We start from the raw sequence: 22,708 nt of genomic DNA on the forward strand, positions 1-22,708 counted from the left end.
ACTTCATCTGCAGAGCTCTTGTCTTGTAGCACTTTCTCCCAGCAGAAGCTGGAAACCTGATGCTTTGGTTGCAGGAATTTGTATGTTAACGTTACAGCTTTAACATGTGTGAATTTTATTTGCAACTATGAGGTAGTTTCAGCAGCTCAGTTTGCTGTGCAGTACTAAAGCTGTCTTTTGTAGAGTAGGAAAGGCTCCTGAGTGTCACTGAAGGCTGCAGGTGCAGTTCCTGTATAAACTTGGCCTAATATCCTTCTTTTTTTCCTTTCTAGGCTGGTACCAACGGCTCGTTTCTACCCTCTGCGCATGCACTGCATCCGTGCACTGACACTGTTGTCTGAGAACACCAGGACCTTCATCCCAGTGTTGCCATTTATCCTGGAGGTTAGTTGGTTGCTGCTGACCTAGCCATGGCTGATGCCTCTTACCTATTAACCACACTCACTGTACCCACCAACAGGCTCCCAAGATTGCCCAGTTTATTCACTGCCTAAAATCCTGGCAAACAGCATCAGACAATATATTGTTTGGTTAACAAATAGGTTTAAACTTTTATTGGCCTGTGAGCAGAGAGTATCTGAGATCAGCTGGGTGCAAAAATACATTCCTAGGTGATTTAATTAATGCAGCTGGAGTAGGCAAAGGGTTTGCCAAAGAGGAGATTGAGGCTCAACTGGTTGCAATGATTCTCCAAGCTGTTGTTACTTGATCCTGCTGATGTGTTTGTATCTTAGCAAGAGGAAGAGTTTCTCCTAACTGCAGACAAAGGGAAAAGGAAGGAAAAAGCTCTTCAAGAATTAAGAATTTATTTAGGAACAAGATCTTGGTGAACCCAGCCTGTCAAAATGCAATATTTTTGGTGAAATACTGATGCTAAGAGACCATCCAGCTTTCCCACATACCAGATGCCTGACATCTCTCCACATAGATCTTTCTAGCCTTTCTGCTGTGAGGAGCTAGTACAGCAGTGGTGCAGCCAGATTTCACTGAAGACGTGTGAGCAAGGCAGGGTGAGAAATGTAGAAGCCCCAGTAGGTCAGCACGAGGCTGGACACTGAGGAGGAGGAGGGAGGGAGACAGACTTCTATAATAAATGACCCGAGTCAGCCGGGCTCATTCCTAATCAAGTTCTGTTGAAGCAAAGGCTTTTGTGGTTTCGTGTTGTTGTAAACGTCCTTTGCAAACCACATCCTCTGAGCCTGTGGAAGGCAGCGATGTTTATAAATCTCCTCCTGCTCTCCCGCCTCCTCTGCCTCTCCCTGGCCTGTGTGGCTTTGCTGTTCTCCTGCTTCCTTCCTCTCGTTCATGCATATTTGAAATTCTGCCAAGCAGATTTAGTGATAGAGGCATCTCTGCTCTGGGGCAGTAGAGCTCAGGGCAAGGATGGCTTCTTTGCTTTTTAGTGCCCTGAGACATAAAGCCTTTTTCCCCACAGAGCCTTCCCCCCTCCTCTTTGCATTCTGGCCCCAACACCTCGGCTGTAATCTGTGTGTCGGGCCCCAGCCAGACGTTACCACACTGCACGCTGAGCTTCCTCCCAGCTTCCACAAGCCCCTGACCACATCCGATCCTGCTGTGCTTGTTTGTGAGGCACTGCTTGGCTTAGCTTGTCCAGGTGTTGGTGACAGGGGAGAGATGGGGGCAGGGTAAATGTGTGCATGTGTGTTGCTTGCATACTTTCACATTACTTTAAGGATTATTTTTTTTAACTTCTCTAACCCAAAGTGACTGGCATGATGTTAAACTCGTATCTCCCTGCAGCTTTCAGCCTTTCCCTTCTTCCTGCTTCTCTCCTGCAAAGGACTCCTCAAATATTCTGTGGAGTTCCCAAGAGTATTCAGGGCTGTTTCCTTTATATTCCATCTCTTCCCAACTCCCCCCTCCTCTCTGTCAGAGGTATCTGAACACTCTTACAGCCCTTAGTGCATCTCCACAAGCTATCTTCAGGCAGAAGGTGTATTCCAGCTGTGTGGGTGAGATGGTAGGAAGCTTTATCACACAGAGGGAAAGTGACCTGCCAGAAGTCCCAAGGTGGCTGTGGTGATGCTGGGAGGAGAATCTGCATTCTGATGCCCAGCTTGATGCTTTAACTATGAGCCTGTTTCTACCAGCTCACAAATTCAGCAGTGATTTAGTCCATAGCCATTAGTCCCATGCCACACCATGTCATGAAACAAAATCCATTTTAAGCCAAATTATTCCAGCCATCATGACTTTGAGGGATTTGATCAGTGTGTTGGTACTAAGCAGGGTAGACTTGAGGGGCATGACTGGGGTTTGGGGGGCGGAGTGAAGCATTCCCAGCATAAGGTATGATCTGTTTGATAGGAAGGAGGACAGGCTGCTCCCTCTATCACTGTGCAGCTGAATCAAAGTGCAGTAAAAGAATGGCTGTGGAGCTTGTGACTCTGTTTTATGCACTTTTTGGAGAGGGCTCTGCATGGCCTTAGAGCGTAGATTCTGTGAAGCTTCTTGTCTAAGTGACTATGTAACTGTTTCCCTTCTCTCTCTCCATCAGGGAAACCCAGCCCTTGCTACCTCTTGTCTCAGCACTGTCACCACTTTCCTTTCAGAGAGGGCAGATTGAATGTTTGCAGTTCCCCTAGGCACAGGAATCCCCCAAGCCCCTGCCAGCAGAAATGAGAGCTGGCTGCTTGATGCATCTTGACAAGGGCTGATGTTCTCCAGCGTGGACATCCAGTGCTGTCTTCTCTCTGACTCTGCTTTCCAGGATAGAACAAAAGCAGCTTGCTAAAATTACATCTTAGATAGGAGGTGGCTTGGGAGAGAGTATAAAGCAGGCAGGCTTTTATGTTTGTGTTGTTACTCCCCTTGAAGGGCCTGTGAAATCCCAGGCTTTTTCTTTATCACTTCAGTTATTGTATGACAGGCACTAGTTTCTGCAGAAGGAAAATTGGTGACTCATCTGCTGGAAGGCAGGTGTGGATAAACAAAGTGGAAATCTCCCCACAGGCAGACTTCACATGCCAATTTAAAATTAGCTTCCCCTGTGGAGGGATGGGAGAGGTGGTTAACCCTGACACGCTTAGGAAGGCACGAGATTTTCACTTTGACACTTAAATGGCTCGAGTCTTGTTTTGGATGCACAGCTTGCTTCAGAGAAAGTCATCAAAGCCTTGGAGTGCAACATGCGTGGGAGTGGGCAGTGGATTGTGTCAGGAAATCAGCTGATGCAAAGATTGTAGATGGAGAATTGCTAATTCTGGACACTGTCATACATCTAAGCACAGATCTGAAACTAGTTTTCTACAAGATGTGGGCTCTCTGTCTCCTTTGCACAGAGAGGCAAAACTGCAACTTTAGACAGGCTAAGCTGAAGCACTGCACCAACTGAAGACACATCCTTCCTTTTCCTCATTCTCCTCCCTCCACCACTGTGTTGTAGCTCTTAAATTGTGGTTCACAGCCCTGCAGGTACCAGGGGCTGTTTGAGTGAGGTCATGCCTGACGGAGCTAATAGACTTCTACAGTGAGATGATTGGCTTGGTGGATGAGGGGAGAGCAGTGGATGTTGTTTATCTTCTTTTTATCAAGGTTTTGGATACCATCTCCCATAACTTCCTCACAGACAAGCTGATGAATTGCAGACTAGATAAGCAGCCTGTGAGGTGTAGTGACAGTGGGATGAACTTCCAGGCTCACACTGATCAGTGGCATGAAATCTAACTGGAAGTGAGACACTGGTGATATACCCTGGGATCGATACTGGGGCTGATACTGGTTATCATATTCATTAATGGTTTGAATGGTGGGGCAGAGTGGCACCATCAGCAAGCTTGTAGATGATATGAAGCTGGGAGGAGTTATTGATACACCAGATAAGTGTCCTGCAGTTCAGAGGAACCTTAACAAGGTAGAGAATTGGGGAGGCAGAAACCTCATGTAGCTCAACAGAGAGAATGCAATGTCCTGCACCTGAGAAAAAGTAACTTCATAACATCATCCTGAGGGCTGACTGGAGAACAGCTTTGTAGAAGAGGACATGGACAACGTGTTGACCAAGAGCTAGCAATGTGGCCCTGCAGTAAAGAAGGGCAATGGCATGCTGGGCTGTTCTAGGCTTTGCCAGTGATTTGATTGTGATCTTTCCCCTCTGCTGAACACTGGTTAGACTACAGCTGGAGTGCTGTGTCTAGTTCAGGGTTCTCCAGGGCGAGAGAGACATGGACAAACTGGAAAGAGTCTGGGGAAGGGCCACAGAGATAAAGGGATTGGAGCATCTGTCATGTGAGGAGAGACTGCAAGAGCTGGGCCTGTTTATCCTCAAGAAGAGAAGTCTCAAGGAGTATCTTATTAATGTGTACGAAACACCTGAAAGGAGGGTGCGTAGAAGATGGGGCCAGGCTCTCTTTAAGTGGAGTCCAGTGCCAGGACAGGATGCAATGGACACAAACTGAAACACTAAACATCAGAAAACACTTTTTATTTCTTTTACTGTGAGGGTCACTGAGTACTGTGGTACAGGTTGCCCAGGAAGGTTGTGGAGTCTCCATCCTTGGAGCTATTCAGAAGCCATCTGGACACAGCCCTGGGCAGCTGGCTCTAGGTGGCCCTGCTTGAGCAGGGCAGATTGGACAAGATGACCTCCAGAGCTCTCTTCCAACCTCAACCATTTTGTGAATAAAGAGATTAAAGCCACATTTTTATCAGTGGCACTTGATGACAAGAGAAGAGGCAATACACAGAAAGTGAAATACAGGAGACCCCACTTAAGCATTGGAAAAAAATAAAAAATACCCCAACAGTTTTATATGGTGGGGCTGGAACAGGTTCCAGTGATAAACAGTGGAGTGTTTGTTCTTGCAGATACTCGATATCTGACTGGCCATGGCCCTGAGCAACCTGTTCCACTTGACCCTCCTCGATGACTTCCAGAGGTCCCTTCCAATCTTAATTGTTTTGTGACCAAGTGCTTCAAGCCAGCTCCTGCAGGAAGTTGGGCAGCTTGTCTGAACATGAAATAATCAGACTCTGCCTGAGCGGTTTATCTGGGCTCTCTGAGCCCTTTCCTCAGTGACATGGGAGGGTGACTGAGGGAAAGCTGCAGGCAGGCCCAGCAAGGCACTGGATATCCCTGGTGTGAGCTGGCCTGGGGCAGCCAGCTTTGGGGTGATCAAAGCAGATGCCAGGAGGCTTTTGTTAGAGCCTGAGAGAAAGAAATGGGGTGATATGGTGGGAGTGCTGTGGGTGCACTGGTTTGCACTCTGGCAGTGTAAACTGTCTGTCTGAGCACCCTTCTGACTAGCCACGTGGAAATCATCTGTGAGCTTGAAACTGCCAAAAATCCTTCTCCTTCCTGCCTGTGTTGCCCTGTCCTTTCCTCTGTCTGCTAGTGGTTATCACTTAAGCCAAATTGTTAGGTTTTGACATTTTCTGGCCCTCTAGCCCCTCATTATCGCCTTTCCACCCTGCCACAGAATTCCTAGACATCAGTCATCCTCTCCTGCAGTCTGGCTGTTAACTGATCCGTTCTGCACAATCTTGAGATGAGAACCACATTTCCTCCCCTTCCCACATGTCCTGACCAGCTCCCTAGTACCTCTTGGGAGAGTTTCAAAACCTCTGGTTGCATTTCCCCGCTTGCCTAGCGGCATGTTAGGATCCCACAGAGCCTGACGCCTTTTGCTTTAATGTGTCTGACCTCAGGGATCAATACTACTGTTTTGGCCAAAGAAATAACTGTGCATAACGAGGTTTATGGCATCGATTCCCTGGGATAGGGCTCTTTGTTTTCACAAGCCACCAAGCTTGTCCCTCCCTTCCAAATAACCTGGATTGACAAATAAAATGTAAAAAAAATCAATAGTCGTCTCCATGCTTTTTCTGGCCTGGGGGCTTCCATGTGACCTGAGCACCCTCCCTTTCCTCCTCACCCTCTAGCAATCAGTGTGGCTGCATCCCCACGTTGCCAGGCTGGTTGGGGTCTGATGATGGATGTGGTGCAGCTGCATAGCAGGATTAGAAATTATTTCCTGCTTAGGAGTGCAATTTAAGTGTGTTGGGGACAGAGAGACAAACCCTATGCATATCCAATGCCAACCTAGGTTGCTTTTGAGGTGCTCAAAAGTGTGAGTGGGCAGGATATGCTCCTCATTAGCCCCCCTCAATGGTTGTCATTTGATATGCAAATGATTACCAATTGTTGGCTGATTATTTTTTAAAATTAGATCCCATTACTAGTGAACACCTTCCTTGATTGCCACTTGTTATCTATCCCCTGATGGAGGTCTCTGGGAGTCTGCCCCAGATCAAGTGTTTTTTGTAGTCTTACTATCTTTCTCCTGAGGTCTGCCCCTAACAGGCTGGGCAAGAGCATGTCTGTATTGCTGCTCATTTCAGAAACCTTTTCCTCCTTCCTGTGTCACAGCTTCAGAGGAAGAGCAGCACAGCACACAGGCTTCTTGGGATAGTGCATCCTGTTGCCTGATGTCTGCCCAGGGCAGGAGGGACCAAGGCAGATTCTGGCTCTAGCTGATTTCAGCTGAAGTTAGCTTCCCTGTGTGCCCAGCATAGCCTCTCCGGGAAGTGAAGAATGGAAATTCTCACTGATTTCTGTTACCCTTCCCTCAGTGAAGTTGGGAAACTCCTCCCTTAAAGGAGGGAGTGGGGAAAAAAGCTTTCATAGTTCTTGGTCTTGATTACAAGTTGTTAAATTTTAAGGCAATAATGGTTCTTCTTAATTAAAACCAAAGTCAAGATGCCACCCTGGAGAACAAGTCACACACACATACATGAACTTCCTCTCTGCTTTCTTCTTTCTACTATGCAAGCTTCATACCTTCTGTTGCAGAAATACTCCTCTCCTCAAGGATTATCATTAAAACAATCTCTGGAAGAATGCAAAAGCAAAGATGCAAGTCTGCCTTTTGACATTACATACTAGGCTACTGGGCATCCAGCTCTACCCTAAAGCTTGTGTGTGCTTGTGTGTTTTGATGAGTGGGGTGCATAGTCTCCTCTCAAACTCTGGGAAGGGGACAGTTTTTCTCCATGTCCCTTGCTATAAAATGAAACGTGTCCATGGAGAATAATATGCACTGACTAAAGGCTGTTCACTTATAATTGGTACAAGGGACATCAATGGGCAGTGTGTTAGAAAAGAAACCTTGCCTGGCAAGGGGTGTTTGTGAAAAGGACTTGACTGGTTTCTCTGCTTCCTAGGACTATTATTTTAGTGGCAATAAAAGGGTAATGGATTTGGTATAAGCAACACTTAGTCTTGCTGTTAAAAAGCTTTTAGCTTTAAGGGACGGGTTCAAAATCCACTCAAACTTTGTAGCGTGATATTTCTGACCATTCGAAGCATGGATGTGAGGAACAAACCTCTAGTTTCTTGTGCTGTTGCTTGTGTTGTTTTCCTTTTACATCACATTTCTGTGGCATCTTTCACACTCAGGGTCTCCAAAGCTTCAGATGTGGTTGTTGTTTGCTCCCTAACTGCCCCTTGCCTAGGGAATTTAAGAAAGCTGTGGTACAGTGATCAGAACAGGCAAGCAGGAATCAGAATTTCTGGATCATCTTCTTAGCTCTGCCTCCAACTGCATGATCTTAGTTGAGTCATTTGGTATCTTATTTTGTTCTGTGGTGTGATCGTATTTACACTCAAGTTTTTTCTGTTGTAGATTTTCCAACAAGTGGATTTCAACAAGAAGCCAGGACGGATAAGTGCTAAGCCTATAAATTTCGCAGTGGTCTTGAAGCTTTCCAATGCCAACCTACAGGAGAAGGCCTTCCGAGTAAGTGGAACCACAGTGACCAACAGTGCACAGCTTCTCTGTAAACAACAGAGTTGCCCTAGCAAATATGCTTTGTGTTCTTGTCCCATAAGGCTGAAGCCTCATTTCCTAATCTGGACACTGTAGGGTTTAGTTCTTACCTGATTATTTCTATTTCAGGATGGACTCATTGAACAGCTCTATGACCTGATGCTTGAGTATCTCCATTGCCAAGCTTACAGCATTGGATTCCCAGAGTTGGTTCTCCCCACTGTCATTCAGGTAAGGTGTAAGACACTTGAATGTGCACAGGGTGGGATAAAGTCATTTAGACACTTCTTGGTCACGCCTTGAATGTGCACAGGGTGGGATGAAATAATTTAAGCTAACAATGAACTCAAGATGATCCACACAACGTGAGGGGAGAGCTGTTTAGCTTTTCTTCATTATAGTTTTTCTTGGAATTTGGGGAATTCTCAGGGAGGAACAGAGGCATTGTATCTAGTTAGGAGGCTGAAGGTAGGGAAAAGTGGCTGTGGAGTTAGCCACTCTTTTGGGAGCCAAGGTGGAACAGAGTGCTGCATAACTGCTGTAGAGATGTGTTTTGACTAACGAATGCAGATGAGTTTTGGCAATTCAGAGCTGTCCTGATTGCTGTGTGGTCTCAGAGCTGTACCTGTGCTCTGTGAGCCTGTACTTTTCCTTGCCTCCCTCACGTGCTCTCCACAAGATGGCAATCTTCCCTCCTTTCACAGTGTCTCCATCAACCGGGGCACTTTTTCTCCTGGTTCTTCCATACAAAACAGTACAATTCCTGTCTCTGTCCCTCCTCCTTGCTGCAAAAGTGCTGCAAACTAGTCTCCTTTGCCTCTCCCTTGGCATTCTACAGTGCAAAGTGTTTTTCCTAGCTACTTTGTGTTTACATACTTCATTGTCCACAACAAAACTGCACAATAACATTGTGCATCTAGGTGTATTGTGCACGATCCTTCCCTCATGCCTTGCTAGCTGGGTGGCTTCAGTTTTGAATAAGCAGTGACCTCTCTTGTTTGAACAGTAAGATTGCTCAGTGCAAACATGTTGGAACTTGTTTGCTCCATTCCTCCTAGTCTTCTCTATTTATAACTCATGAGTGGCAGGTGTCATATGCAACCTCCATGGGGACATGAACCTCTGCTTTGGTGTCTGCCACGAGACCCCGTGTCTGCATACCTTGTTGCTGTGATGCCATGACATGGGAGCAGTGTCTCTGTTGGGACCCACAGGCTGCTTGGGAGGCAGATCTCCCTGTTTCTGCTGCGTGCAGTAGGCTGGTATCTGTCAGGCGCATGGCTCTTGGCTGGGTCCCTGCAGCCTGGCACAGGCCATTGCCTAGCTGGCAGTGGGCTGCTTTGGCTAATGTGAGGTGACAGGCACTCTCTGTGCGAGGAGAGCAGCTCCTGTGCTTGCTCTGGCTTTGCGTGCTTCTCGCTTATCGGCAGCAAACAAAGCCCTTTTCCTCTCAGCCAGCAGCTGTTGAGAGCATCGAAGCTGTCGGAGCCGATGTTCTAGCTGGAATGAAAAACGGCTGACGGCCCTCTGGCACCAAGTGCCCTGTGGCTTCCAAACACACCCTGGGACCAGCCTGTGTTTCTGCAGAGAATTAATGCTATCATATTCCTATTTGGCTGCCACTCACCACAGCCTCATGGCGTCTGCTGGGCTGGGGTGCTGATGGTTAGCTTCCCAAAATCTCCCAAGTCTTCGGGAAAGTGTGCGTGTGGGGGGGGAAGGCTTTTCTCTTGGAATGATTCCAGTTAACTGTAAAAATCCATCTGTCCTGATTCTTCCTCCCCCATGAGCTCACGCTTCTCTCAGTGCCGTGTCACAGGGGGCTGTGTTCCAGCTGGCGAGGGTTGCGTTCTGGTCAGCGGCTTTGGGAGAAGCTCAGGCTGAACTGCCTTCAAGCTGAACTTTAAAACCTCCTTGCTTGGAAGGCAGGAAGCACCCGGGCAGATCAAAGGAAAGGAGAGCTGGTAGGAGCAGGAGACAGTTCAAAGGCTGCTGTTCTGCCCAGCCACTGGGACGACCCCATGGTGGTCACCGCTTCCACGGGCTGGTAAGGAGCTCGGAGTGCAGAGTCTCTGTGTCTGGATGCTTAGTAGAAACTGCCTCTTCCTTCCTCTAGAGCCCTGACAGGCATCCCAGAGCAAAAGTGGGAGCTTAAAGGGAAAAGCTGAGCAGGTATTGATAAGGGGAAGGTACTGCTGGGTGGAGGCAGGAGGACTTGCAGCTAGACAGAAGGGCAGGAGGTGCTGGTTTGCCTTGCCAGCAGCCACTCCCACTGCTGCTCGCTCCCTGTGAGTTGAGTATTCCCTCTGCTTTTTGTGAGTGGAGGATTGGGCTTGATTTGGATTCCCTGGAACACACACGCCCAGCTGCTTCAGATCATTTCTAGTTCCCTGCGTTGTTTACTGTAAGTGGAGCTGGGTTTTTGCTGTGGTCTCTTGCTGGTATAAACCATTGGTGTTTAAGGCTGGCAGTTGGACAGAATCAATCCCGCTAATCACAGAGCTTAGCTGGGAACCGACGCGAGATGTTAATGACATACACACATACACACGTATGTTCTGATGGCTTTTATTCTGGAATGATATGGTTGTTGTATTTTGCAGAGTGAAAAAAGGCTTTCACAGAGTCCCTTTCCCTCTCTCTGCTCTATCTTCTTTTACCTTCTTGGTTGTTCCCTGCCTCTTAACACAGGACTGAGATCTCATTACGTTTTGTTAATGTCTGTGGCAGATAGTGGTGGGACTGTGAGGGATTGCAGGGGTAGGAGAGAGCAGGGGGGGAGAAGAAATGAAGCGTACAGCTGTGAGAGTGAACACACACCAAACTGCACAGATAGAGCCCGAGATTTTGCAGGATTTCTGGTGACACTTCTGCTACGAAAGAAAAATGATAATGTATGTGGCAGCGGATGAAATGGATCTGGGGCTGCAGATGTGGGGATCAAGTGAGATAAATCGAATGACAAATGCATTTCTCAGTGGAGATAAATATGCAGCACCTATAAAAAATGAATATTTTAGAAGGAGGGGGTGAGTGTAGGACAGGCTTCACCAGCAGAAGGATAGTTTTACCGATGGTTCCTTTGTACACTGTTTGCTTTGTGGAAAGGGGGAAAGGTTCATTTAAACTCACATTTTTCTGAGTCAGATGTATGATGGCAGGTGGGGATATGCTGGGGATAAAGGGACAAGAGAAGCCCCTGCTGCTAGGTAATGGGGGACATTCTCCATGTGTGTAACAGACAGCAGATCCTGCAGCAATATACTCATCAGGACAGCAGTGTCCTGGTAGAGACAGGCTAGGTGTGACTGTCACCTCTTGATTAACATTTAATAGCCACCCACTTGGCAGGTAAGATCAAGCCAACATGTAGGCATGACAGGAGGGAGACATCTCCTTCCCCCAGCTCTGTCTCTCTTGAGGCAGAACATTTGAAGCCATAAGTAGAGAAGGCAGTACTGTATTTGCTGGCTAGAAACCATTTATCTCTATCACGATAGCATCTGCAGGTCCCAGCTGAAATGAAGGTTCCATTGTGGTTAACCATTTTGTTTTGCCTTGTTGGATCTCTCTCTCTAAATCAAGTGTCTGTGTAGTATGTGTCTGTGTATCTGTATGGCTCTAGCAAAGAGCTTGGCCTGCAGAATTTGGACAGCACTCCAGAGGCTTGTCTTGAGGTTGGTGAAAACTGTTTAAGTAGACAGTGTAGTAAACTGAAATTCAAGCCACAAATCAATCTGGACACCCCCATCTCTGTTTTTGTCAGTGGGAGCATCCACTGCTGCCTCAGCTTTTAGTTTAGAGGTGTCAGAGCAGTGCAGTGATGTTGGAGAGGGGGTTTGTATTGGGAGGGGAAATCTTTGGTGGGAAGAGAAGAGGTTTGCTTGAGGACAAGGCTACTGAGATAAAAAAAGAAGACTACACAAAATGGTGCTATGTTTGCAATGGAATCTCATTGTCTGAGAGTCATGAAGTGTGTTTTGGGCGCAGAGAGAGGGCAGGAGCAGATTCTCTGTGAGCAGATTGGTCCTTGCCCTTTCAGGGAGCAGTAGGGTTTGTGATTTCCTGGCAGACAGGCTCTTGTCCTGAGGCTTACTTGTAAAGCCTCAGGTCTAAAAGAAAGAATAATCTAGGCTCATGCTGTACCAGTTGTCCTCAGAGAGGGTTTGGTACATTTTTGTGTGGCGAGTGTGTGGGTTTGCGTCCTTGAAAAGTCAGTGGTACCAATTGTAGTTGGGTTGGTACAGTCAGACATTAAGCAAACTTCACCCCCTGTGACTCTGCAGGTGGCTATTCTGTCCTGACCCACAGCTCTGCTGCTGTAGCAGCACCAAGTTTTCCCACCAAGCTATGCCAAAGACCCTTAATTCCCAATCCACAGACACTTTCACCCAAATTTTAAGTCTCTTATCAAGCTCTGCCTTCAATCCCAGCCATCAGGCTCAGCCACAGCCTCTCCTATTTGGTATTTCCATTCCAATATCCACTGGTTTCTACACGCTAAACCCACAGATGCTTTTCCCTGTTGTAATCCTGGCTTCCCCGTGCTTTTGGCCATCTAGCATCCACAGGTATCCACTGTTACTCCTGGTCTCTGTGCATCTGATCCACAGTCCCTCTTACTATTTGGCTGAGCAGGAGACAGTGATGTTGTAACTAAAATGGCACTTAGGAGCTGAGGCTCTGAAGAGCACAGACCTTTTTCCTGCTTACTACTTTAACTCCACTGTTACATTTTCAGAAAGAAGTAGTGTTAAAGGGTGCACAGAGCTGTTTTTGAGTGAGACCCCTGTGCTGGATTGCTCACAAACATCTGGCCAGTCACTGCAACTCCTTGCATGCTCCCAGCCCAGGGTGGCAGGACTGCCAGAGTTGGGTATGGGTGATACACTGGAGTATGGTGTGAACTGAAGGGAAAAGGCACCCCATGCTGTCTGTCACTGGGGGTGGGAAATGTGTTTTAGCTGATGGGATCTGTTTATGGAAACTATTACATTGCTTTCATTTTTCCTCTCCTTTTCCTCCTTCCAGCTAAAATCTTTCCTGAAGGAATGCAAGGTTGCCAACTACTGCAAGCCTATCCGGCAGCTCCTGGAGAAACTGCAGGAAAATTCTGCCTACATCTGCAGCCGGCGTCAGAAAGCTGCCTTCGGCGTGGCCAGCCGGGAGTCTGTGGTGAGTCTGCTGCTTCCACTGGGCTTCCTGGAAAGACAGTCAGACTCCAGCTGCTGGGGTTGAGCATGTGGCAGAGGGAGGAGGGACAAGAGGAGATCATGGAAACGGGAGTGTGTGGGGTGGGGCAGATGTTCACAAACAACTGAACTCGGCGGGACTCTGATGCTATAGCTGGCAAGACTCTACAACCAAGAGCCTCATGGAAAACTTACTCCATAAATTATACCCTTCTATTATTTATAACACACACACGTGCATGGAAGTGCCTTTCTCTGCTGGGGCTTCTCCTTTGCTGAGAAGTTTCCTTGTTTTTCACCATTCTGGTCCTGGTACATAGGTGCCAGTTGGTGCCTAAAGTGATGGGGGGATTCTGCCACCTCTGTAAGCGTGTTGTTTGCTCCTAGTCTCTAGAGACCAGTCTCCAGCAGTGTAGAACCAAAGCATCAGCAGACTGATATGTAGCAGTTTAGGATCCTGAGGCAACCTTTCCTGGTCCCTTGTAGAGACAGAGCTATAGAATCAGCAAGGTAATTGATGGGTCAGAGTAGACTCTCTGGCCACATGGTGTCATTGGAAAGTCTGGAGTTTCTGCATCATTGAAAGCTCCACTTGTTGGCATGGAGCAGAAATTGCAGTGCAGACTAATTTGTCTTCAGACACTAAGGGGCAGGGACTGCAGGAAAAATTATCCTTTGAAATCCTGACATATCAATGCCAGAACACAGCAGTGCTATTCTGGGATTAAGGGGTTGGTTGGAACTGGGTTTGAAGTGAGTAAGTAGCATTTGGTTCTGTAAATGCCATTCTGGGTTGGACTGTTGTGCTAAAGGAATGATGCTTCCCGTCTGGAGTGAAGTGGTTAGGGTTTTGTTGGTTTGCATTTTTTGTGGGCAATGCTGTGACCACCCACCCACTCTGCAGAGGTAGAGATTTCAGCCTTGAGGGCTCTCCATGAAAGAGATGAGCTGGGGAAGGTCGTTGGCTAAATAAAAGAGGGTTTCCAACAACTCTGCCACTGTCTGCTTTTCCCAGCAGCTCTGGCTGCAGTCCCTCGTGTAAAAACTAAATGATTATTTTAACATCTTGCTGCCTGTGTGTCTCCTAGTTGACTTTGGTGCACCTGCTCTCCCAGTGACATCTGGGTGGCTGAGAAGCATGAATCAGGCAGGGTTGGCTCTCGAGGGGCAGCAACAGGCAGCCTGCCTTGAGCCAGGGAGGGTGGGTGGTGGGTAAGGGAAGCAGGCACCAGTTTGCCAAGCCTGTTTGGAGATGTCTGGATTGCCTGTGCAATCTGTATTTTTGCACGGTGGTGTTGTCCTCTGGGAGGAGGAAGCAGCCTGCTCAGTACTTTTGTGGGGGTGGAAGAGCTGTAGTGACTTCTCTTTTGTGCCCAGGGGGCAGGTTTTGTCCCCCCCCCTGTGTTTTCCCCCTGCACCTTTGGAGGCAGATGGTGTGGATTCCCAAGAAGGGCCAAATCTCCCACAGAGACTGGGCTTCCTGGGATGATTTGGGGTGTCCCTTGAAGTCTCTGTTGAGTTTGTCAGGCTGTTTCCAGGATACCTGGGGCATTGGCACTTCTCATGAGCAAGAGAGAGGGAAGAAGGAGGGAGGTGAGGGAAGGGGAGGTGTTTGCATGTCCCCCTTGCCAGCAAGAGCCATTGAAAGCAAATGCTCTCTGGTTTTCACGTGTGTGCATTTGTGCCTGCTCCATTGTAGGGAGCAGAGCCCAAATTCTGAGCTAATTCCTTCCATCCAACATGCTGAAATGCAGCTTCCACGCAGGAATTACAGAGTGGTGGGCATGCTCTAGATAGGTGGACTTTATCTAAGGGTCTATATGATATAATTTTAAAGAAGCAGCAGCCAGGAGATTGAACTGAGTGCTGCAGGGTGAGCGTGGTGATGTGCAGTGCTTAACATCCATCCCTCCTCACATCCCAGGAACTGTGGCATGAAGGGACAGGCACACCAGATGTGTTCAGCCTGACTTCTTCACTGTGATTTTAAGATTGAGAATTTTTTTAAATGAAGCAGCTTAATACTGGAGAGCCAGTGCTTTTTTGAGAGTACAATGCTAATAGGCTACTGTACTAATGAAGGTCTTTGTGAGGAGAGCCAAAAAAAGTGGAGCCTGCAGCTGAAGTTGAATCCAGATGCATAATGTGGAGCTCTGATTTTAGGTTCATCTGCACTAGTGTGGGCCCTGGATTGGCAGGGGAAGATGTAGGGAAGGAAAAGGAGCTGCAGTGTGTGCCGGGCTGTGTTACAGCTCTGTGGCTCCCAGACCTTTGTGCTGAGCTGGGGAACCTTCGTTTAAGAGCAGCAGACTATCAGGCTTAATGAAATGTGAAGTGAGGGAATGAGCTGATGGAAAGCACTGCCTCATTTCCATGGGATTTCCAGATCTTCTGTGCTCATCCTCATCTCATATTTCAGGTAGCAGGTTTTTCTGGAGGGTGGGTGATGATCTTTTTTACGTTTATACAGTTGCTAGCACTGTGGGCTTGATCCATGCTGGGTGTTGCCTGACAAGCAGAGTGATGCAAAAGCAGTAATAGATGGAGAATTTCAAATGGTTCAAGGGGATTTGGTGGCATCTACTCTGTCAAAATTCCTGTTGAGGTGTTCTGATTAGAAAGATGGGAATGTTTTAATGGTCTTTTATATCTCTGGATTCCAGCACACTTTAAAACCAAAAGAGCTGTATCAGACAGAACAAAAAGATGTTTGCCTGCTGTAAGAAGAGTCTTTCTCAGAAGCTGTCCATACCAAGCAGCATCAACAAACGGCCTGATCACAGCTGGCAGCCTGATACAAGCCTGATCTATAAATGGGGTGACTTTGTGCTCCTCAGGAATTACTCCTCTTGCCATAGTGGTGGGTCAGATCGACAGTGAAGCTGAGCTGCTGTCTCCTGGCTGGCGTCTCCGCTAGCGAGTGCTGCTGGAGCCGGCGGTACATCAGCCGTGCTCTCACTCAGCCTGCCAGGGAGGAGACACAGGCTCCAGCCCTGCAGACCTGGAGCCGTGTTACAAACAGTCCCGTGGGGATTGTCAGTCTGGGACCTGTGATTACCAGAAAGGGTCTGTTTGGCTTGATGGAGTATTGATAGAGCCTGCTGTAGGATGCTTAAATAGATTCTGTGCCATTAGAGTGCAGGTGACACAAGCTGGTCACCGTTTAATTGCCAAAGTTCAGCTCCTGGTGCCAGCTGCAGAGACCACAGATCATCTCCACTTCCCTCCTAATGACAGGCCAAATCAAGAGCTGGTGTAGACTGATGTATTTCATTTCACAATACACACTGAGTACTTGCTTGTTTGTGTGAGCTGGGAGCTGCTGTCCTTTGAGGAGACCTGCTCTTCCTATCTGTTCATACACTGCTCTTTAAACAAACCTTTTCCCACACCTTGGCTCACAGGCTGCAGCCACATACTGTAGCTCCCTAGTTTTGGGGCTCAGCTTCCCAGAAACAGCTGATTTGGGGTCTACTGAAGGATACTGGAGCTGCTGCTGTGTTTTCTGCTGTGAAGATAGTCTGGCCTTTTATTCCCAGCCTCAAACAAGTGCATTGTGTACACACAGCTGCCCATACAGAGCTCTGGGTTTGTTCACAGCCCTGGATTCAGGATACTCTTTTTGGATCTGTGTTGATCTTTGGAGTGTGTCTGTGTTAACTTTTCTTCCTGTTGCTCATTCCCTTCCTCCTTCACCTGTTTCAATTCCTAGTTGTGTGTCATGTCTTTCTGGTTACATTAGATTGACTTTTTACTGTGGGCTAAGGCAAAGCCTCTGGGCACTGTGGTAATCCAGTTAACAGGTACAGTTCTGTCTGGGTTTTAAGTTAAAGGGATGTTGGCAGGTTAAGAAGAATGTATTTTAATATAACATACCACCACCCCACTTTCAGCACTAACATGCCATGTGATTTGAAGCTTAAAAGAATTTTTAACCATCTAATTTGCTTCCCACCATTTATGGTGTTTGCAGCTCCTTATTCTCCCTGCTTGGACAGTGGAAACAGGCTCAGCACTTCTCCATGCTCTGCTCTCTCAAGGCTGGGATGAGTCCAAGACCTTGCAGGGGAATGTTCGTTTCAAAAATAAACACTTGGCTGTAGAACAGGAGGAGAAGTCTTTGGTACTTAGGTCTTGCAAATGCTTGTGTGAGGTTTTTCTGAATTAAAAAGCAAGAACTGATCAGGTGCCTCTGTTGAAAGAGCAGGGGACAGATTTTGTCCTGATAGAGCCTCTAATCTGTCCTTTTGATTCCTACCTTCAGGTTTCAGTTGAAGTAATTTCTTTTTCATTACAGTAGGCTGTGTCATCTGACTTGACTTACATGCCAGTGTCTTCTCACTTAGAGCTAGAGTAGAAGTGAATGTTCAAGGCCAAGATAGTAATAGTGGATCCCAGAAGGCATTGAGCTGATTTTAGGAGAGCCTGTTGTGAGTTCTCAACAATTCTGAGAATCAGGCCTCTTCTAGAAGGGAGAAATAGGAATCTGGGAACCCACATTTCAGGCCACCATGCTGAGAAAACTTGCTGATCTTCCACAAGCTAAAGCATCTTACAGATGCTCCTTTATGAGGAGGACATTACATTGTCCTTCAGTGCCATTGGGATCCTGGTATTGCTTTGCCTCAGGAGAGTTACCAGTTACACCACTCCTGACACACTAGTTGTTTAAATGATTGTGCCTGAATTCACACTTGGTCCTGCTTGCATTCCTACTCATGGTTGCCAATTTCCTACCCAGAAACAGGGAAAAAGTGGTTTGGGAAAGGGTTTTAACCTCTGCTCTTGACTCCCTGCGTTTGCCAAAGTTTGGTTGGGAAACTGCTTTGAAAAGCTTTCTTAAATTTGCACCTTCTCTCTGCACAGGAACAATGGGAGAAGCAAGTCAAAGACGAGGGGACACCTCTGACCAAGTATTACACTCAGTGGAAGAAGTTAAGAGAGAAGGAGATACAACTGGAAATCAGCGGCAAAGAAAGAGTAAGAATGAAATGCTTAATTAATGGATTAATTGTGTGCACTGTGTAGGCCTTTAGCTCTTGCAGAATGTGAGTGGATTGCCCTGTTAAAATCTAACCTTTGCAAGAAAGTAGAGAGGGGAAGGTGCCTTTCTTCTTAGCAAAGAGAATATCAGAGATGAGTTCTGGTTTGTATTTTCTTATTTCACCCATTGTGTGCACTGGTAGGGGTGGGTTGGTAACAGATTCAGTTGTGTCTGAGCAACTTGAGGCAATAGCTTCATTGTGGATGTTACTCCTGGAACAAGCGTGTGATGGATGTAGTTTTGAAGTTCAGACTGTACACACAGGTGTGGTTCTGTGTGTTTGTCCCCACAGTCATGTACCTTCTCATAGTGCTTCAGGCAGTTTGCATCATTTCTTGCAAGTTGTGTTGCTTGGTTGATAGTGAAACAGAACGTGTTGAGCCTGTGTAGGCCTTTAGCTCTTGCAGAATGTGAGTGGATTGCCCTGTTAAAACCTAACCTTGCAAGAAAGTAGAGAGGTGAAGGTGCCTTTCTTCTTAGCAAAGGGAATATCAGAGATGAGTTCTGGTTTGTATTTTCTTATTTCACCCATGTGGGGGTGGCTGGTTGTGAGGTGGGACTTACTGTCTGGACAGGACTGCCATTTCCCACATCTCCTGCCCAAGGGAAGGCTCCTTGGCCACTCCTGATGGCACTGCACTCCACGATGCAGAAGGTGGGGGTGGGAGCTTGCTTACATTAGGAGTCTAAAGGAAAGCTGTCTCAGTGCTAATGCAATGAAAGTGCCTGAGCTAGGCTCTTGGCCAGGGAGCAGGAAATAAGATATAATTGGTGTCTCCAGCGTATGGTGGGGAACAATTAAAATAATCGATGGGACATGAGGGTGATTGGCGCTGAGCCAAGTGCCAGAGCGTGGTAGAAGACCTGGGAGATCCTAGAAATAAATGCTCAGTATCCTGTACCAGCCTGAGATAAGGAGAGGAGGCTGAAATTCCCTGGGGCAGCCATGCAGAGGGAACAAAAAGCACGCTTGTTTTCTTTGCAAACCCAGCAGGAGAATGTGGCCTTTGCAGGAAGGAAATTAGGGGAAGGGAGCTAAGAAACAGCAAGAAGTGATGGCTGTGAGTGGGACTAATCTCCAGCCCAAAACTGGCCCTGCTGGTGTGAGCTCTTTCCTGGTACTGAAGCAGCTATTGCAAGAGGAGAGGAGATCAGGCCCAGTGTAGAAAAGCCTTGTGTTAAAAGGAGGAGGGGAGCTGGAGCTCCTCGGGGTGGCCAGGACCAGCTGAGGTGGAGGATTGCTTTCCTATAGCAAGGCTCGAGAGGATGACTTCTGAAACCAGAGGAAGTCTGAAGGGCAGTAACAAGGACTTGTTTTATCCTGGAGAAAATGGGCTGAACAGATAAACTGTAGATAGAGCCGGACTTTGGAGTTAGCTTTCCGAAAGGCCTGTGGCTGCCTGACGTCTTTGCTTGGTGAATGGGGCTGTTGTCTCTCTCAGTGGGGACCACTAGCTTAATGATGCAGCATTGTGAGCCCCAGCAGGAGAGTGAACACCATGAGGCCCATTAGGGCTGGGAAAATCCATGTCCCATTAGCAGCCATTGGGGGGAAAAAAAAATAATAACAGGGAAAAAAAAAAATCAGCCTGAGCTCTCAGCTGCTATGAGCTGCAGCTTGCCTTGTGTAACAACACTGACCCTGTCTGCCCATTCCATTTGCTTTTCCCAATAGTTTTTAATGGGATATAGACTAATCAGCTTCATGAGACTCAGTAGATAGTAACCCTCTAGCTGGGGATTAAAAGACTGGCCCCCAAATTACCTAATTACCGCGACTGTGTGATGAACGCAGGCTGTGTCTGTGAGCTGTGGCTCAGTACGAGTCTCATTCCTTTGCTCTGTGATCACTCCACAGCTAGTAAGGTTTTCTGGTACCTTTATTTTGAGGTGCCCATCTTGAAGGTACTCCTGTGAAGTCTCAGAAAATTGGAGGTAGCACAACTCAGCATGATTCAACACCAGGTCCTTGCAATATGCTCGGGTTGAGTTCAGCCAGCACTGATGTCACCCAGAACTGCCTTTGGAAATGGAGACTTTTCATGGGCAGTGTGAAAATACAAAGAAATCCCAACCAACAGCTTCCTGCTCTACATGCAGTACAGGATACTGGAGAAATTTTCTCATGCTGCATTTTGCTTCCCAAATCTGTTCTTTGGCATGCAACGACTGCTGTTTGGAAAGCCAGTCGTGTGCTGCTTTCCTCACGCGTCTTCTCAGCACAGAGATAGCCCAGCAGGTCTCTGCAGGGCTAGTGGAAGGAGAAGCATCTCATAGTGGAAAAGAGCAGGTGGGAAAATGATTTAAAATTAGGACCCTGCAAATAGTGGTTGGTGATTTGCTCTTCTCTCCCTTTCTCTGGCCAGCTTGTGACTTTCCATCCTGGTGCTGCAGGTTATTGCTTGTAAGTGCTCAGCTCCCAGAATCAATATTGCCCAGCTGGGGGCCATAACCATGAAACAGGTTGGGAGAAAGAAATTGCTGGAATTGGCTGCCAGGAGCAAATGTGTGTCTCTGTGTCTGTCATTGTCTCTTCCCCCCCATCCCTGTACTCTCACTCTTTTTCTCTCTCAGCAGAGAGCTGCCTTTCTCTGCAGACCATGCTTTGCTGCTGCTCCCAGTGGGGGAAGCTCACAGGAGGGTTGAAGTGGATGTGGTCAGAGAGGAGCGTGTTGAGGGGTGGTCTGACGGGTGGGAGAGAGCAAATGAGTTATTATGCACAGGGTGAATGTTTCCAAGCAAGCTAATATGTGCTAATGCATGAGTGCTTCCCAGGAGGTGTGCAGCCAGGCACGGGCAGCGGGCAGCTGATGTTCAGAGAGCGCTTGGGATTTAATTTGCATTCTGATTATCTTTGCCCTGCTGGCCTGAGCCCTTGCAAGTAAATCCTCCCCCTAATCCCCCTCCGGAGAGGTGTAAAGAGCAGTGAGGTGGTGTCAATTGCAAGTAGTTAATGGCATTGATATTGGCTGGCTGCAGCAGCCAAGCTCTTGGCCCATTGATCTCCATAAGGGCTAGCAACTGGGGAAGCCATGGTGTAGACAGACCTTAAGCATCTCCAGCACCTTGACATGGAACTGTGCTGAAATCTGGAGGCAAAAAGACAGTGCTTTTGTCAGAGCTGTCACAGATTTTGGCATTGGTGGAAAACTCTGAAGATGACCAGCACAGTCTGGCTTGATTGTGCTTGGCTGCCCAAGCTCACAGGACCTGGATGGCTTTCGCTCCAGAGATCTAGGACAGCTTGTCATGGATGCCTTGCATTTTTATCCATGCTAAGGTACCAGCAGTAGGTGGCCCATTAGCAAAAGTAGTTTATTAGTTAAAGATCAATAGAGCAGTGATGCTTTGCATGTATCATTCCCCTTTGTAACTGACTCACAAATCTCTCTGGCTCCCCTCGTTGGCACAGGCAGATCCAACTGTTCTTGGCAGTGTGGTTTACGCATACTGGGCAAAGCCAAGTTCCTGTGTTTAAGCTCAGTATTTTATGTTTAAAAGTACAAATCAAGGTTGTTCTTACTGTTGGTTGTGGTTTATTCCAGCTTGAAGACTTGAACTTCCCAGAAATTAAGCGTAAGAAGCAAGATGAAAGCAAGGAGGAAGATAAGAAGGAATTCAAGGACCTCTTTGAGCTGGACAGTGACTCTGATGAGGAGAATGTTGGATTCCCTATAAAAGGTATGGGGCTGGGACTGGATGTGTGTTCTCCTTGTCCAGAATTCTGTATGATGTGGGTCAGTACAGCCCTGCCCTAAGGGGGATGCGTGCTGGCCATGTTTGGTTCGAAAGATACGCTGTTAGGGAGTGAGAGCACAGGAAGATGATGCCTTCTGGACGCTATTTTTTTAAATGACAGGCTGAAGGTAGGTGGGAGGCTTCATCATTCTCTTTCTCTCCTGCTTCGTCACTCCAGCTCATTATGAAGTCCTGCATTAGTGTTTTTCTATACATGACCCAATACTCTCTCCTCCCCTTAGCACCTTTCTCCTGTCACAGACACTGATCTCAACACGATAGCCCAAGAACCAGGGGATGAACACAGACCCTGCTTTCAAAGGCTTTAAAGCCATGGTTCTTATTGTCATTCCCAAAGAGTGAATTCTCCTTCTTGTGCCTGTAACCTGTGCAGGTTCTGGGCTGAAGTCTCACCTTGGAGAACATAACAGTGTTTGCTGGGTTTTTTTGCACCGTGAGTGCCAAATCCATCTTTTGTTTCTGCACCTGTGAAAGAGGAACAAGAATGTTGTTCTACCTGACAAACACGGTGGGTCTTTGCTGTATATGTCATTGGAAACAGCAGCTGTCATAGGGGCTGGCTACCAGAACAAGGATCTCTGATGGAAGAGTGGTTATCCTCTCTTTGCATGCACTTCTGATTTATTTATTTTATAATGACTGATGTTACCAGTATTCTTGACAAGCCAAGGAAGTCAAGAGCCTCTAGAGAAAATGAAGTGATGTCACTCTCTGGCTGTGACCACGAGGGGGCCACAGTAAATTGTGGAACCTGCCTCAGAAGTTCACCACAAGAGTTTGAGGGAAAACTTAGATGTTCTTTTTGTAATTTGGAATGTTTAGGATATCACAGGTTTTCTAAACACATCGTCATTCATATAGTAGGGCGACTTGGAGGAATACAGAGTTTTCTTGTTTGGAGATTTAATCTAGATAAAGTCCTAGCC

The 22,708-nt window shown here is 47.2% G+C and overlaps 1 protein-coding gene across 1 annotated transcript in view; it reads left to right on the forward strand.

Annotated features, from left to right (window-relative positions):
- NOC2L (NOC2 like nucleolar associated transcriptional repressor) overlaps nucleotides 1-22,708 on the forward strand; it is a gene marked incomplete at its 5' end in the record, with an annotated part of 45,297 nt that overhangs the window by 15,632 nt on the left and 6,957 nt on the right. The window contains 6 exons of the mRNA XM_010164329.1: nucleotides 273-384; nucleotides 7,644-7,757; nucleotides 7,917-8,018; nucleotides 12,819-12,962; nucleotides 17,846-17,959; nucleotides 21,569-21,704. Coding sequence (XP_010162631.1) covers nucleotides 273-384; nucleotides 7,644-7,757; nucleotides 7,917-8,018; nucleotides 12,819-12,962; nucleotides 17,846-17,959; nucleotides 21,569-21,704 — 722 coding nt within the window. The remainder of the gene's footprint in view (nucleotides 1-272; nucleotides 385-7,643; nucleotides 7,758-7,916; nucleotides 8,019-12,818; nucleotides 12,963-17,845; nucleotides 17,960-21,568; nucleotides 21,705-22,708) is intronic.

This window comes from Antrostomus carolinensis, unplaced genomic scaffold (genome assembly GCF_000700745.2).
Source record: "Antrostomus carolinensis isolate BGI_N321 unplaced genomic scaffold, ASM70074v2 scaffold14470, whole genome shotgun sequence".
Lineage (NCBI taxonomy): Eukaryota > Metazoa > Chordata > Aves > Caprimulgiformes > Caprimulgidae > Antrostomus > Antrostomus carolinensis.